At 46.3% G+C, this 18,387-nt stretch overlaps 1 protein-coding gene across 5 annotated transcripts in view; it reads right to left on the bottom strand.

Moving 5' to 3' along the window:
• DIAPH2 (diaphanous related formin 2) overlaps window positions 1–805 on the bottom strand; it is a 1,317,111-nt gene extending 1,316,306 nt beyond the window's left edge. For 4 of the 5 annotated variants that reach the window (XM_075572806.1, XM_075572807.1, XM_075572808.1 and 1 more), the window contains exon 1: window positions 342–804. In XM_075572806.1, the coding sequence (XP_075428921.1) occupies window positions 342–461 (120 nt within the window). In that variant the 5' untranslated portion in view covers window positions 462–804. Of the gene's footprint in view, window positions 1–341 lie in introns of all 5 variants that reach the window. The other variant, XM_075572809.1, reaches the window with a different exon arrangement.
• Window positions 806–18,387: the final 17,582 nt, after the last annotated feature.

Raw genomic sequence — 18,387 nt, 5'->3', positions numbered from 1 at the left:
TGTGCTGCCCCAGACACAGCAGCAGCCTGACACCCAGAGCAATATAATCTGCCAATGTCCCTCCCTCTCTTCTGCTGGAGCCCCCTACACCCCCCTTCCCTAGGGTTGCACAGACATCCCCTCCCCTCTCCTAGCATTACCTAGGAGGCAGGGAGGGGGGAGATAACAGGGAAAAAACATTGTCACATCAGACAGCAGGCACTGCCAGCCTGGCCTCCACTCATAAAGAGGGGGCTGCTAGCTGACATGGAATATATTAGCCTTGTGACCTTCCCATCCTCACTCATCCGTGTGGCACACAGTTGGCATATCCAGGGGCATGGGCACCTGCTTAAACTTACCAGCTTGGGCTTGTTTTTGCCCTCGTCCGGGTCGTTGGCTCTCCGTTTCGGATTCCTGCCTCCAGCCAGTTCATGGCTCTTGCTCGGCGACTCCTCGCCCCCCGCCGCTTGGTTCTCCATTTTAAATGCCCCCCTGAAATCCACTTGTCAAATCAATGTCACCCCACTCCCTCCTGTGCTCTCCTTCACCCTCCACAGGGGGGAAGAGATCACCTACTACCTCCTTATTATTAATGATCTCCTTGTTGGTCTCCCTCCCTCTCCTTACGTACGCAGACCCTGCGCGGGCACCGTTCAAAAAACTGCACGCCGGGCACAGAACCAATGTTCTTTTCAAATCAAAGCACGCGCCACTCGCTCCTCTCTCACGCCCGGCTGGCCGAGCTCCTTACTGGATCCCTGGATACATCAAGCCCTGTGTGTGTATGAGAATGTCTTTTTTTTTTTTTTTTGCTAGCCTGTCCCTTTAAGGCGAAGAGAGGAGTTCTCTCCCTAACCAGGAAACGCAGCTCTAGGCTGGAGCAATGGATGGCCTATTTATTGCACACACATGTACACCGGGGATACAGACTGACATACACTACGCCCTGGCTTTTTGCATATCCTGTCTGATGGTTTTGGATGTTTGACTCCTAAGAGCATTATACTATATAATTCATGTCCCTGAGGGTAGAGGGTGACACGGACGATTAACCCCCTTCGCTGCCAAGGAATCGTGCTGTGCAATGTGTTGCAGTTCTCTCTGCAGCAATGTAGACAGTGGCACTGTTTAAATTGATGCAGACTATATATAAACACACAATCCCAGCAATCTCTAACCCCAGAACCCACCACATCATATATATATATATATATATATATTTGTGTCAAAAGGAGTGCTACTGAGTGTGGCCAAATGTATACAACAAAAGACAAAGATACCCAATGCTACATCTAATGTGACAAAATACATAGTTAAATACTTCAATGTTAGTATTCTCATGAATAAGGGTCATTTAGTTAAACCCTTTGGCCAAAGCGTTATAAGCCTGCAGCCACTTCACGGCATGACTATATATATATATATATACATACATACATACATACATACATACATACATATATATATATATATATATATTTACAGGGTAACCAGGGAAATCCAGGAAACAAAGAGACAACACACCGCAATATAGTGAAGTAAATAAAGTATATTAACAACACAGGGCAGCCAACGTTTCGGTCCTCAGAGTGGGACCTTCCTCAGGGCTTTGTCACGGGAGACCAGGACTAAGACACCAGGGATCAATTCGCCAGACAGAACTAGAGTTAATAAAGGTGAATTTATTTGAAACTAATATCCACACCTGTCACAGACATACGACATACACTCTCCCACTGGGATTACTGGGGAATACCCTGCAGGCCTAGGCGCGGGGCCCTCTGAAGAGATTTGCCCCATAATGTTCCCACGCAGGGTCTACAGGAACTGGTCTTGGAACTGACCAGACTGGATCTCATGCCTGGAACTGGCACAAGAGCTGGCACTGCAGCTGGAACTCCTGCCTGGCACTAACTCTGGAACTCCCACTAGAACTAACAGGGGGCCTCCCACCTTTATACCCCACGCTGACCTTATGTATGCACATAGGGAAGGTCACTGGCAGGTGATTCCATTACTACTTATTCCCCTGATTGGTGGGTTAACTGCAACATACATTTAGTTACATACAAAGTGTTACATGGAAAGGTCACATCAAACTTTGCAACATTCCCTCCTGAACACAGAGTTAACCCCTGGTCCCTGAAGTGCTGGAACGAGGCTACACAACGCATTATATCAGCCCAACGTGGGCACAGTATCATAACTACATATTATGGACAGGTAGGGCACATAGCGGGCTTAACCTTTATACAAAGCAGCCACATCTACCCCTACCGTCACAGCCAATACCCAGAATCCCTGGCTGCAGTGGAAGCACTGCATGCTAAGAGGTAATGGGGAAGGGCAGGGCTGCAGCCCTGTCTGAGACGTGTGAGTGTGCTCACAAGCGGTATTTTGTATTTGCTAAAGTCTCAGATGAATTTTCCTACATTTTTAACCCTTTAAGGCTTGCCAATGCGTTTCGCAAGCAATTGACAATTGGGGGGAAAAACACTTCCAGTGTTGCGAGTTTGGACAGTTTTGCTCATGTCTACAAAGGTTTGCGTTACGGAGCGAAACACCACCGACCCTTTCAGCTAAACAGGGCAGCGGATGTGTAATACAATTAGCATGGCACTCACAGGCTGAAAGCTGTGCTTCTAGCTGAGATCCCATACATAATACATCCCCTGCATTAGATATGTTATGGTTAAACTGCTGACAACATACGCTGCTCTGCAGTTGAACTAACAAAAACTAGACGTGTGTAAAAAAATGCAGGCACAAAACGCAACAGAGTCTAAAAATAAAGGGGCAGTTGGCATGAAATCCACGTGCATCTCCCCGGCTCTCGCCTGTACAAATAGGGGCCACAGGTGAGCGATGGGATATAAAACATAGGTGCAGCTGGGGGGCAGGTGAAGGTCATTTCCCTACTCTCATTAAACGGCTCATGGGAGGACGGCCCTGTACAGTATGACAACACTATCCTGTTAAACGCTCCAACCCTGGGTAAGAATGGATTGGATCTGACTGCTCTTCTCCTAGACAACTACGGGATCCGAAAGGGCCCAGCAAGGTGATTGTGTTAACCCCTGAAGCGCCGGATGAACCCAGAAGACGAGGCCCAACTATCGGATGAACCAGATGCCCCCCCCCCCCCACGGGACTTGTGACCGGGTTTCACCTTTTCATTGCCACGCAATGTGTTGCCGGCTCCCCTGGCAACAGTAGGGTTTTAAGCAGGTGGGTCAAAGGGTCACCAACAGGTCAGGTTTTCAGGATATCACTGCTTCAGCGCAGGTGGCTCAATCAGTGTTTCAGTCGAAGACTAAGCCACTGATTGAGCCACTTGTGCTGAAGCAGGGACTGATTGTGCCCCCTGTGCTGAAGCTGGGATATCCTGAAAACCTGACCTGTTGATGACCCTGGACAACTGGAGTTGCCCACCCCTGGTAAAGCCACTCTGTTTATGCGATGCATTGCAATGTTAACCATTTCAGCGCTCCAAGCGCCTGGAAGGTTTGGCCAAGCTATCATATTAACATTAACATATTAACCCTTTGAAAGATGGAACGGCCTGAAATACATTTGCACAGCGGTCTTATTAGTGCCAGAAGAGCTTGCAATGCAATGACAAGTGACAGCGTTACCCCTCTCCGGTGCCAGCAATGCATTGGCAAGCTATCACTTTAACCTTTTCTGCGCTGCAAGGGCTCTCTGCGTATTTTAAAGCTCTCCTGTTAACCTCATGTGTGCTGGACGGGTGTGCATTACATTGCACGGCTATCCTGTCCGCACCACGGACGCTGGACTTGCGCGGCTCCATTAACCCCTTCGGAACTGGATGCAGCATTGCACAGATGCCGTGTTAACTCCTTCAGAGCCGGAAAGTGCCTGCAATGCATTGCAGGTCTTTTTAACCTCTTGAATGCTGTATTTGGCTTAAGTGTTGAAGCATTATGTTAACCCCTTCACTGCTTCCGCCACCAGCGGTACATTGTGAAAGAACCCGGGAGGCCCTAAATATTGGGACATATAATTTGACGGCAGATAAGAAGAACCAATCTGTTATTTACCCATTGATTTCTTCCATATTTAGTATATTTGTATGTATACTAAGCATTTTAGAATTCCTTTATTTCCTTGCCCTCTGCCACCTCTGTTAAGCACCCCTCCCTGAATCCCCCACTCTTTCATTGAAGTAGTACTTCCTTACAATTCCTCGGAGCCTGCCACATCCCTTTTCAGAGCATGACCTCTTGTTCTAACACTCTTCTTTCTATGAGAAAGCTAAATATATATATATATATATATATTTACACTTGTTTTTACAGCTGCTTAACTCTCGTGTGCATGTATATCTCACTGAGTCTAATAGTGGCCAAGTACAGTAACCCTTTCAATGCTTGCACCATATTACAAAAGGCTGCCTGCAACACATAACATACTTTTAAAACTAAGGCAGCGCTTACAGTCCCGGTGATGCGACATCGCGTCAAAACAAGTGTATTGAATCCGTCGCATGCGCCTATAGTAGGAGCGATGCGATGGCTTGGTGGCGATCGCTGGAAGTCAATGAAATCTGATTTTTCAGCGACTGCAGCATGACATCAGCGGTCACATGAGCAATTCAGCCAGTGAGGGGAACCGCTTATGGCCACGCCCCTGTCACGCCCCCAGTCACTATCTCTTGTCTAACCTTGTAAGCAAAAATCGCTGGTACAACGGCGACGGATGACGTCATGTCATCGCGTCGCTGTCGTCGTAGCCAGGACTATAAGCTCAGCTTAAGGCTGCGGACATAGTGCTCGCGACGGCGAGTGCCCAAGCGCGCCACAAGCAAATTCTTTGCCTTAACCAGTCCGGCCATACTGCGTGCAATGTGGCAAGTGTGGAAGTGTGATGGCGCAGCAGGATTTGGAGGAGACGCGAATTAGATTTTTCGATCGAAGGCCGCGTCACGTGAGCGTCTGAGCCAATCATTGTGAACCTGTCTGGTGACGTCACGGCCACACATCTCCATCGCTCGCGCAACGGAGTCCACAGATCGCTGAGGCGATGGGCACAGGCGCCTACTTGTGGTCTGTCGCGCGGCACACTATGGCCGCAGCCTAAGGCCGCTCTTATAGTTCCGGTGATGGCGATGCGACAGCGACGCTGACGTCAGGCTGCGGTCGCTGAAAAATCAAATAGAATTGACTTCCAGCGATCGTAACCAATCCGTCGCTCCTACTATAAGCGCACGCGACGGATTCAATTCATTTGTTTTGACGTGACGTTGCGTAGCTGGAACTATAAGCGCAGCCTAAGAGTGCTGGAGTTACTTACCCCATACCTTCGATATAGCAAATCTTAACCCGGCGGAGCTGCTGGTAGCTAACTATCTCGGGAGCAGATGGTCCCGGGACCTGAAATTAATGGGATTTGCTCCGGAGACCACCTGCTTCCCACCTGGGGGGGGAGGGTGAGGGAGGGGGGCAAGCATTTTTTCAGTTTACTAAAGGTGAAAGCAGCAGCCCGCTCTGCCTAAATTTTTTACATGTATACTCTCTAAATTGAGGGGGCTCTCAGAGCTTATCCGTGGTGTCCTGACCACCAGGGACCCCCCGGTTTCCGAGATATAATTAGATATATCCATCTTACAAGAATATGTGACTGGGTTACACAATATGGCTGTGGGGTCAGCGCACTCCAGCGGCCAACAGGAAGCTGCAACATCATCGTTATATGTAAGGCCGCGCGTATAGTGCCCGCGACCGTGACGCGTGATGTCACCCGTCGCTGCTAGCAAAAGTTGTATTTCGCTTTGCGGCGGCGTCGCAGGCGACCAGGGCATTGATTGGTTCAGGGGCTGTCACATGAGGCGACAGCCCCTGAAAATCAAATATTCCCGGCTTCTATAAGCGCATGCGGCGGCGACAATGCATTTGTTTTCGGGCGACGTCACTGTAAGCGCGGCAGAGGGTGAAATGCAGCAGTTATTTCCAGGATGCAGAGATTGGTGCACAGAGCGGCTCAGAGAAAATCATAATACTGGCCATTTTAATGAGGGTACAGCAAATAGAGACATCACTTGTGAGCACATTCAAACGTCTCAGACGGGTCTCCAACCCTCTCTTTCCCCATTATCTCTTAGCATACAGTGCTTCTACTGCAGCCAGGGGTTCTGGGAAATTACATGCAAATGAGCACAGTGTCACCTTTTGCTTGTTGTCCATTTTAACATGGATTCCTATGATCTTATGCCGGCCGCATTACACAGCTTTCAGCACAGCCTGGGTTAAAGAAGCCCATGACCATTACTTTCAATTGGATTAATGTTCCTTGATAAACAGCACAAAAGAGGTTGTTTAATAAAGTATAAAGTATATACAGTACAGCAACATTTTTGCATCAGGTTTATCAAAGGAACAAAACTCATATTGCTTTCAATGGGATTCATTTTCATTGATAAACAGTGGGGTTTTTGCACGGGTTTTACGTCAGTTTTGCATAATATAAAACGGCTGCACTTTTATTGGATTTAGACTAAAATGCAGTCTTTTCTAATATACAATTGTATGCAAAGTTATTTACGGCTACAACATGTATTGTACCATGTGTAAAATGAATATAATGTGTGGATTGCTGTTTAAAATAACGATATACTATAATATATAATATAATATATATATTCAGGCTGCACTTCTTTATTTTAATAGTAATGCAAGATGTTATTGCACCTGCAATTTTGTGTATACTGTAGTGGTGCTTCTGTGGGGAAAGAGGTGTCAGAAGTTTAAACCAAGAAACATACTGTATATCTAATCTAAATGGCAATAAAAGGCAGAAAATTCCAACCCCATACCTAATAATTAGAGATTTGTTACCCACAATAACTCCTGTAATATCTGCTAATAATTACATGACGTTTGTTGTTGATTCCTCAGGGAAAGGTGCCACCATATAGTTCAGCTGAACTCCCCTACACAAATATCCCTGATTGTATCAATGTATTACAATGTATCAATGTGTTACACTGCTGTTTGAATCAGAACAGGCAATGCAATGAGTTAATTGTGTAATACAGTTTGGGCAGCCATGGAGCTGCAGACCAGGTGAATCGAGCGCCTAGTGGCAGAGGGTGGGATGCAGACTCCTGGCAGGCATAGGGAGAGGCAGAGAATACTGTATCATGTTTAACAAGTGGGCAAGCTGTGAAAAAGTGAGATTGTTCGTTTGCGGTCTGTGCCCTGTTTGCAGCGCTGAGATGTACCCATGCTTTACAGCTAATACTATATGACAAGGAACATTTAAAATAAAGACAAAAAATAAATATGTAAAATATTATATTAAAATAAATACTCGTTTGTGTGTTACAACATGTAATTATGTATGCAGTTGGGAATAAAATAAATAAATACAATAAAATAGAAATCAAATCAGAACTTTCAGACTCAAAGTGTGAGGAAAATTGTCCAATTTTGCAGTGCAAAGTATATTTGCTGTTATTTCTTCGCTGTTTTTGTCATTAGTTTCTTTTTCTATTTTTGCCACTTTAAAAAAATAAATAATATATATATATATATATATATATATATATAAATAATTAAATAATCAAACCATAGCGGCAGTTATTTTCCAACTCTGGAGATTTCACGAATATTGTAACATGCGAAAATGGGGCCATGTTTGGTTAAAAAGTATATAGAATTAAATATATAACGCTGGATTACTCAACATAGTTCTTGCCTTACCGGGCTTCTTTTCCCTAAGAAAAAGGGCGTTGCCGAGCCCTCTGGCAGTGAATAGGTTAACATTATGGCTGCATGAGTAGCATCAGTTTACAGCATGTTGGGAGCCCCCTCCACAGCACACAGGTTACATTAGCAAATTGCTGGGGAACATCACCAAGCTGGAAACTTCTGCAGAACATCACCAAGCTGGAAACTTCTGCAGAACATCACCACGCTGGAAACTTCTGCAGAACATCACCAAGTTGAAACTTCTGCAGAACATCACCAAGCTGGAAACTTCTGCAGAACATCACCAAGCTGGAAACTTCTGTAGAACATCACCAAGATGGAAACTTCTGTAGAACATCACCAAGCTGGAAACTTCTGCAGAACATCACCAAGCTGGAAACTTCTGCAGAACATCACCAAGCTGGAAACTTCTGCAGAACATCACCAAGCTGGAAACTTCTGTAGAACATCACCAAGATGGAAACTTCTGCAGAACATCACCAAGCTGGAAACTTCTGCAGAACATCACCAAGCTGGAAACTTCTGCAGAACATCACCAAGCTGGAAACTTCTGCAGAACATCACCAAGCTGGAAACTTCTGTAGAACATCACCAAGCTGGAAACTTCTGTAGAACATCACCAAGCTGGAAACTTCTGTAGAACATCACCAGGCTGGAAACTTCTGCAGAACATCAACAAGCTGGAAACTTCTGCAGACCATCACCAAGCCGGAAACTTCTGCAGAACATCACCAAGCTGGAAGCTTCTGCAGAACATCACCAAGCCGGAAACTTCTGCAGAACATCACCAAGCCTGAACATGTTTTGAAGAATATCACCAAGCCAGAAACTTCTGCAGACCATCACCAAGCCGGACACTTCTGCAGAACATCACCAAGCTGGAAGCTTCTGCAGACCATCACCAAGCCAGAAACTTCTGTAGACTATCACCAAGCCAGAAACTTCTGTAGACTATCACCAAGCCGGAAACCTCTGCAGAACATCACCAAGCCGGAAACTTCTGCAGACCATCACCAAGCCGGAAACTTCTGCAGAACATCACCAAGCCAGAAACTTCTGCAGACCATCACCAAGCCGGAAACTTCTGCAGAACATCACCAAGCTAGAAACACTGCAGACCATCACCAAGCCGGAAACTTCTGCAGACCATCACCAAGCCGGAATGTTCTGCAGAACATCACCAACCCTGAAATGTTAGCACCATAAAGTCCATGTACGCATCGCAAATTAAATATTGCTTTAAGTTGACGCAAGAAAATTACAAAATACATTTTGTGCTTTGTGCGTCTACGTTCTGTGTACACGTGGCAACCAACAAGAGCATTTTGTAGTCAGGTATATTGGCACAAACACACGTTACATGAGGCGGAACTGTAATCATGCTCCACGCACAGAGGAAAAGGGTACCGGCTAAATTATTTGGAAATGCGCGTGAACATTTTTTTAGGAAAATGGTCAATGGCTCAAAATAGCCGGGCTTCAATCCTACAAAGTACACTTATTCTGCTAGTGCAAAACTCGAATACTTAACCCGTTGAGTACCACGCACCCCCTGGTACAGTGCGGTTACGTGACCACGACTGCAATGGACGAAACAGAAGAGGAGAAATGTTCCTACTCTCTTTACGTACTTGCTGGATCGCGTTGGGCGCTCCATGTTAACACATAATGGGATCTAACCTGATTAAAACAAGCCCTTTGAGCATGACATCACTATGACACTCAGAGAGTTACGTTGCTACAGGATTGATAAAAAAATAGTGACGCCCTACGGATATTTGAGTATGGTTGCCTAAAAAAATATTAAAGTAATGACTGTTATGTACTAATACTCGCTTAAAAATAATATACTGTGTATATATACAATATACTGTCATTCTGTATAAATTTAAATAGTATTAAGCAGATAGTATTAAGCAGGTACACAACACGACACAATGTGTCAAACGTTATTGCACACAACAGGCTATCCATCACACAGTATGTAGCAAGTCATACAATGGGTCTGACATTTATGCATACCACACACTATTTTTAAAAAAAAGTCTTTACTACTTTTAGCATTCTAATCTTGACACAACATCTTGCGAAGGTCACGTTAGTATATAGCCCCGGTAGCCAGGACGGTGGTTGAGGTGGGTGGCATTTTGGGTTGGTCATGGTGCATCAATCATTTTAGGGCCTGGATTTTGTGTGTGAGTGGCCCTTGCCTGCTATGGCCCTACCCTGGCTATGCCTATGTATAGGCCCCATATAGCGTCTAACCAATAGTAAAGTCTTAAGTAAAAGAGACCCTTTTCATTCATGTTTTAGGGATGAACAACGGTGTCACAAACTGTATATATTGTCAGGAGAACATGATGATAGTTTGCAAATCCGCATGTTAAAGGAGCAATCCAGAGCGTTTTTGTTCTTCTTTTTTTTTAATACAGGATTGAAGCAGGGGGTCTCCAGGGCTGAACCCCAATCATTTCAGATCCAGGGTCCCCCTGTTTCCTGAGATACTTTCCTCTTAAGGGGGTGCCGGGATCGCCTGCAGTTTAAAGCTCTGCATCACGTGGGCCGCACCGGGTGACGTCACAGCTTCCTATTGGCCAGCAGGGCCCGGGAGCTTTGAATATCGGTCATAATGTGAACCCCCAGAGTGACTAATGGCCCCCACGATGGAGGTAAGTATGTCCAGAAGTAGGGGGTCCCCAGAGCTGAAATCAATAGGGTCTGCTCCGTAGACACCTGCTTCCATCCAGTATTAAAAAAATGTTAGACAAAATGGCTTGGATTTCTTCTTTAAAACGAAATGCACATTGATTATCGCTCTGCGAATTGCGTGCTAACTGTGACTCAGCCGTAGCTTTTTTTTGATGTTCAAAACGGGCACAATTTGCATGGTTTCTAAACTCGTGGAAGTTTCGCTCATCTCTACTTGGGAAGCTTTGAACAAACAGTATTGTAATGTAACCCAAGTTAATCATGAGACCTTGTTTTGTAATCCAAGTTCACTCTGTTTGGTAACAGTCCTATAACTAGAACTAAGTTCGAACCTACTGTAATAATTATATGAAGCAAGGCTGGCACTGCTGCTATTACAGTCTCTTTTTGGTCCATTGAAAGGCATCATAACCTGTGATGCATCTACAAGAGCTTTTTCAGGAGTCCCATTTAACTGAGCGATTGTTCGAATCCCTACAGTGCTCAATACCCTAAAAGGTTTTATGAGAACATAATTTTATTGCTCCTGACACAAAATGATTATAGCACATAGAAAAGAGGCAAAAATTATTCAGGTGAAAAAAAAAACACAAGAAAGACAAAATCCTTCCACATTTCATACAGGTTCCTGTATCAATTCCCCAAACACCATACCTGTACATTGGTTAAAGAGACAATCCAAGCATGTGGTTGTTTTGCAATTTTTTTTAAAACATAGGAATGAAGCAGGGCATTTCCGGAGCTGAACCCCATTAAATTTCAGGTCCGGAGACCCCCTGATTCCCGGACATACAGACCTCCAAATGGGGAGCCAGTAGCCACTCTGCCGGCTAGCAGGGACCATGAAATGTCAGAGTTTCAATGCCTCTACGTCCTGTGGGCCAATAGGTGTTAGGAATCTGATTTCTCAGCACCATCCGCGCAACACACAGACTACCCTCAGGGAGACTCAGGGCGCGCAGCGCAACCTCCGCTTACCTGCCGCCACAGGCCTTCAGCTCCTCCATCGCCGCAGGGTCCCTCCCCTCGGCGGTTCCGCCGCTCCTCCTTCTCAGTGGCAGGCGCGGGTCCTTCGTCCCGCACGCACACGTGTGTCCTCCAACGCTGGTCGCATGCACATGCACCTTACAGAGCGTGCACCCAGCACCCACACTTCTACTTCCACTCCTTCTGTGAGACTCCGCCCCTGTACACCGCACGGGTGTAATCAGAGTACTACCAGTGCTCCCCTGGGTTGTGTCAGCCACACCTATCCAGAGAGGCTCCCTGCAGTCCTCGTGACCCGACCCCATCCCTGATTGGTCAGCCCAGCCTTATCTAGCATCTCTGAGCCCTCACTCATAGCTCTACATAGTCTCTGTTTGGAAGTGTTTGGTGTTCTCTCGGTTACTTCAGGTTTTGACACGGCTCGTACGACTACCCCGTTTGGCTCTCGACTTCGGCCTTCCTTGGACTACGTATTCTCTGGCATCCCACGATCACAGCTTGGACTTCAACCTTCCTCATCTCTCTGCTCCCTGACCTCGGCAAGGCAATCACTATTCTACTCCTATACCCGGTACCAGCAAGTATTGTCTACATTACTTACATCTGGCCTGGCCACGCTTAATACCTCACTCCGGTCACGCTCCCTTTGCTGCGGGTGCGTGTATTACTACCTCCCCCTTCAGCACAGGGGACGGGTCTGGTCTGCAGGCAGCACAGGCGTAACATTATGTCAAGCCCACAAGACGCAGATGTAACGGATCGGGGGACTCGCAGTTCCCAGCGTGTCCCCGTCACCCCAGCTCCCACAGTGCCTAGTTCCTCCGCTCCCCTACATCCCCAAACTCTACCTTCCCCCCTCTGCCGTTCCTCACGGCTCGATCCTCATGCCCAGGTTTACACACTGTGCATGCGCGCGGTCCCCTAACCAAGCGCGCGCGTTCACGATCGCGGGTTTCCTTTTGTGGCTCACGCGCTCCTCGGCGTGCCTCTGTCACCCCTGTCCATTCCCTATCTGGTTCCTCCGTTCCCCTTTCCCCTCTGTCTTCTCTCCCGTGCGCTTCCTCCATTGGTCTTCCCCCACGCTCTGGTGCACGCGTGGTGCGTGCGCATAGCACGGTTACAGAGTGAGCGCGCACCCGTTCTTCTTACTTGCCTCCCCACGCTCTGCTCTGACCCCCGTCGTTGCAGGCTATAACCTTTGATTACCTTCCTGTTTCCTCCCCTGCTCTCACTAACCTATCCCTGCAGGTACCCACTCATCCTCTGCTCCTCCCTGCATCCCTATTGGTCCTCCTTCCCATATATCCCCACTCTGTCCTCTCACTCCTTGCTCTGCATAGCTTTCCTGTAGCTCCTGTGTGTGCAGTGTCTATGCCTAGCTCCCTTGTCTGTTTCAGCTCTGGTTCCTCTCCCTGCCCCTGTTTGGATTCCTTGCCTTGAACTTGAACTCTGCTTTGGAATTGACTACACTGCTTTCTCCTGCCCTTGCAACCTAGCTTACGGACATCACTATGCTGCTCTCTCCAACCCTTGAACTCTGGCACTTGGACATTACCCTCCGAGCTCTGGCACCCCAGACTCAGCAAGTATTACGTTAACTCTTACTCACCAGGCCCGGCAATGCTACTACCACACTCCGGGCACGCCCTCACTGGGTGGGTGCGTGTTATACCCTTACCCACCTCAGTACTGGGGACTGGCCAGGTCTGCGGACATACAGGTGTTACATTATGCAGAGCCCAACAAATGCAGACCCCCCCTCAGGTGGGCCAAGGTGTCTCCATGGAACATTGGCAATTCCTAAGCGACCAACTCACTAATGTCACACAGAGACTGTCTAATTTGTCTCTCCGGGAAGCTCCTGTGGCACCATCTACCCCGGTTCCAGTGCCTATAAGTAATCCGGGGCCACGTATTCCACCCCCCAACCGGTATGACTGGGATCCCCTCGCTTGCCGAGGGTTCCTGAATCAGTGTGATGTGCAATTCGAGATGTCCCCGTCCCACTTCCCTACTGGTCGTACTAAGGTGGCCTACGTCTATGCCCTACTCACTGGCGACGCTCTCGCTTGGGCTTCTCCCCTCTGGGAACACAGACCAGATATAACCCAAGAAAACTCCAAATTCCGGCATGAGTTCCAACAGGTTTTTGACACACCAGCATGTAGGGAGACTGCCGCTTTTTTCTTGTTTCATCTCTCTCAGGATCGTAGGTCAGCTGCAAGATATGCGGTGGATTTCCGCACATTCACTGCAGAAACCCAGTGGAAAGATGAAGCTCTCGCTGCGGCAAACTGGCACGTTTTGTCCAAATCTCTCAAAGATGACCTTGCAGCTCATGCCCAGCCTTCATCCCTCAAGGAACTAATTGCTCTCAGTATCCGGATGGATCAGCGTACCCAGGAACGACGCCATGAGCGCCACCGTTCTCGTTCTCTCTCGTCCTTGCCTGTTTCTCCTAGGTCTCCTTCATTGGCCCTCCCTGCGTTGGACGCCCCGGAACCGATTCAAATCAGTAGTCAACAGCTTCGGGCCGCTGAGAAAGCGAGACGCCGTGAGGAGGGTCTCTGCTTCTACTGCGGTTCCCCAGATCACCAACTTCACCATTGCTGCTTGAAACCGGGAAACGGGAACGCCCAGTAGAGGTAGAGGGGCTTCTACTGGGTACTATTTCTCCTTCCCTCTCTCTCCCTAAGGAACTACCGAAGAAGATATTCCTCCCTGAAACAGGGGAAACGTCTAAACTTGAATGCTGACACACCCTGAGGAAAAGGGAGCTGAACCAGAAACAGAGAAGATTTTCCCTCCAAACCACAAGGAACAGATAAGACTTTCATTTATGAGACTTCTTATATCTGCTCAATTCATGCTACTGTATATGTTTGGGGCTGGGAGACATGCTTATCTAAGGGAGTTGTGAACTGCATAGTATTTCACTAGAAATACTCCCAAGTGAATAGAAGCTTTCTTTACCCCTTGTTTGGATGGTTTCCTGATGTTAAGGAAACAGGCGCAATAAAAGGCTTATTTAATTTCACTATAATAAGTCTCCCTTGCATACCTCTGTGAGCGTCCGCCTACACACCCCATAACTCTCGTGGGTCCGGATCTTCAGGTAGATGTTGAAGCTTTCATCGATTCCGGGTCTGGTGGCAACTTTCTTGATCACGCCTTCGCTTGCAGCAAACAAATACCGTTAGTCAAGAATAAGTCCCCCATCGGTCTGGAGGCTATTGACGGTCGACCGCTTCAACCAGCCTTCATCATTTGGGAGTCTATTCCACTTACCCTGACTACCGCGGATGGTCATACCGAGGTAATGGTCTTTGATGTTATCCACTCCCCTACTGTCCAGTTTATTCTGGGATTGCCGTGGCTTCAGCTGCATAATCCACATATTGATTGGAACAATGTCTTGCCGATCCAATGGGCTGATACCGCGGAGAAGACAGTTTCACCTTCTGTTGCCATGCTTGCTGGCCTCGACATCACCTCATCGTCCCATTCTGCTTTGCCAAAGGTATACCATGAATTCTTAGATGTCTTCAATAAAACCCAGGCTGAGGTGTTACCCCCTCATCGCTCTTATGACTGTCCCATTGATTTGGTCCCTGGAACCATACTCCCCAAGTCCAAGTCTTATCCCTTATCTGTGCCCGAGATGGAAGCAATGACGTCATACATCCAGGAGAATCTTAAGAAGGGGTTCATCCGAAATTCTACCTCCCCCGCCGGGGCAGGCTTCTTCTTCGTGTAAAAGAAGGATGGCTCCTCAAGACCCTGTATCAACTTTCCTGGGTTTAACAAGATTACGTTAAAAAAAACGTTACCCCCTTCCTTTGATTTCAGAACTCTTCGACCGTCTACAAGGCGCTTTTATATTCTCCAAACTCGATTTAAGAGGAGCCTACAATCTTATTCGTATAAGAGACGGGGACGAATGGAAAACCGCGTTTAACACGCGTTCGGGACACTATGAGTATTTAGTGATGCTGTTCGGCCTATGCAATGCCCCTGCTGTTTTCCAAGAATTCATGAACGATATCATCCGGGATATTTTGGGAACATTTGTCATCGTATATTTGGATGACATCCTCATGTTCTCCAAAAGCTAGGAGGAGCACATTCGCCATACCAAGCTGGTACTCTCTCGGCTTCGTGCTAATCGCCTCTACGCAAAAATGGAGAAATGCCTGTTCCATCAATCTTCCACAGCCTTCTTAGGCTATATAATCTCTGACAAAGGCTTCACCATGGACCCTTACAAATTGAAGTCTGTACTCATCTGGCCATTGCCAAACTCCCTCAAAGCCGTGCAGTGCTTCCATGGCTTCGCTAATTATTACCGGAAATTCATCCGTAATTTCTCCACTATTGATCTACCTATCACTGCCTTGACCAAGAATGGTGCTGATCCGACTGTTTGGTCCCCCGAGGCCATTGAAGCCTTCGACTTTCTCAAAAGAGCCGTCGTGTCTGCCCCCATCCTTCGGCATCCGGATACTTCACTTCCTTTTACTCTAGAAGTAGACGCCTCAGATGTGGGAGCCGGCGCAGTGCTTTCTCAGAGATCTTCCCCACAGGAGAAACTCTATCCTTGTGGATTCTTTTCCAGGAAGTTCTCTTCGGCCGAGAGAAATTATGATGTCGGGAACCGTGAGCTTCTGGCCATCAAGTTGGCTCTTCAAGATTGGAGACATCTCCTCGAGGGTACCAAGGAGCCAGTAGCCATCCTCACCGACCACAAAAACTTATTGTACATTGAGGGAGCTCGTCGGCTGGGATCTCATCAAGCTTGTTGGGCTTTGTTCTTTTCGCGGTTCAAACACACAATTTCTTATATTCCCGGCACCAAAAATATCAAGGCCGATGCCTTGTCTTGTCAGTTCTCCACGGAGTACGAATCTAATGAGTCTTCGGAGACGATTCTTTCCGCTAAGTGTATTATTTCCGCCACCAACTTTGATGTCTTGGATGAAATCAATAAAGCCCAGGCTCATGTTCCTCGGAGATTAAAAGTGCCAGATGGACAGTTGTACGCTGCCCCACGTTTTCACCACAAAATACTTCTGTGGGGACATTCATCTAGATCTGCTGGCCATCCAGACTTCAAGAGGACGGTAGACCTTATCAAGCGGACCTTTTGGTGGCCTAAGATGAACAGGGACATTTTTGACTTCACCAGAGCTTGTCCAGTCTGTGCCCAGAGAAAATCCACCCGACATAAACCTTCTGGTCTCCTCATGCCTCTTCCTATTCCGGAACAACCCTGGAAACACATCTTCATGGACTTTATTGTGGAACTTCCCAATTCTAAAGGGATGAATACGATCCTTGTTGTAGTAGACAGGTTTTCCAAGCATACACACTTTATACACCTCAAGGGTCTCCCCAATTCAGCCACCTTGGCCAATGTTTTTTCGAAGGAAATTTTCAGATTACACGGTGTTTCTGGTAAGGGAAGAAAAAACGGCGGTCACTGCTACTCCAAAAAGAACTCCAACCAGGCGCGTAAAAACTAAATTACTTTAATAATCAAAAACAAAAAAGAACATCCACATGGTAGTATACCTCTGACGCGTTTCGTTCTATAGTAGAACTTTATCAAAGAGTAACACCCTCTCCATCCTTTTCTCTCTAAATACATTTAGCCGTGCAATCATTGGTCAAAAATCACCACATGACCAGTCTCAGCCAATAGACTGAGAACCAATCAGAATAGATTAAAATCGGCTGCATAACCATTGGTTAAACTCAATCACATGACTGCTCTCAGCCAATAGACCGAGAACCAATCAGAATAGAGAAATATCGGCTAGTATCAAGAGGGATTAGGAGGTGCTTGTGAGTGTTCAAAAAATGAACACAGTGTGTCACGAGAAATCCACATGAAAAACAACCATAAAATATTACAACTTGACAAACAATACAGGAGAAAAGTGAGTTTAAAAACAAAGAACATGTGGAAACAATGTTGCATCAACAATTCGATTAGCTCATCATAAATAATGTATACATATATATGAATACATAGTAAACACTATAATAGTATAAATGGAACCAATATAATTATTAAAGAGCAGAAGAAGCTAAGGATGCAACATTACATATATACTTTAGTGCCTGCTACATAAGTTTCAATGTATACACATACTATTGGAGAAGCTGGCTAAAGGTAAGGTCTAACAGATACTTCATTACAGAATGATATCATGGAAATGCATCCCATATAATAGAAACATCTAAACATTTTTAAAAACTGTAAAATAATGATATTAACAAACTCCTATCGGTGTGAAAGGAATATACCTAATATAATAAAGTACAGTATAGGGATTCACATCCTGAACACAATATATACAGGAAGAAGCTAGGTGTTCAAAAAGTGTTTAAGCTCCCAGTCTAAATTTATACCAGATGGTTGAAGTGTGTGTTCAGGGTGTGGATCCAAAACATCTCCTGTCTATTAAGTTTATTAACCCTATCTCCTCCTCTTGGGTGACACAGAACATGTTCAATTGCTGAATATGTAAAATGGGCTGTACCACCTTTTGGGCAAAGACTAAAATGCCTGGATACTGGATGTATTTTGTCCTGCTTTTTAATGAGTCTCACATGCTCTGCTATCCTGGTCTTTAGCGGTCTCGTTGTACGACCAATGTATTTTTTTATCACATCCGCAAGATAACATATAGATCACAAAGCTACTATTACAATTGATGAAGCTAGTGATATTGTACTTCTTTTTGTTGGAGTCATACATAATGACTTTCTCGGAATGAGCATAGCGACACATTGAGCAGTGGCCACAGGGGAAAAACCCCTTGGGTATACTTTTAATTTGTGGGTAATTAGAACGGGAGTCAAAGAGGCTAGGTGATAAATATGACGCTAACGCCTTTGCTTTACGGTAAGTAAATTTTGGTGTACATTTTGTGATTTTCGTGATGTCCTTATCCAAGGATAATGTTGGCCAATG

This window comes from Ascaphus truei, chromosome 16 (genome assembly GCF_040206685.1).
Source record: "Ascaphus truei isolate aAscTru1 chromosome 16, aAscTru1.hap1, whole genome shotgun sequence".
NCBI classification, from domain to species: Eukaryota; Metazoa; Chordata; class Amphibia; order Anura; family Ascaphidae; genus Ascaphus; species Ascaphus truei.
The sequence above is the reverse complement of the archived record's forward strand: the minus strand, read 5'-3'. Positions and strand labels throughout refer to the sequence as shown.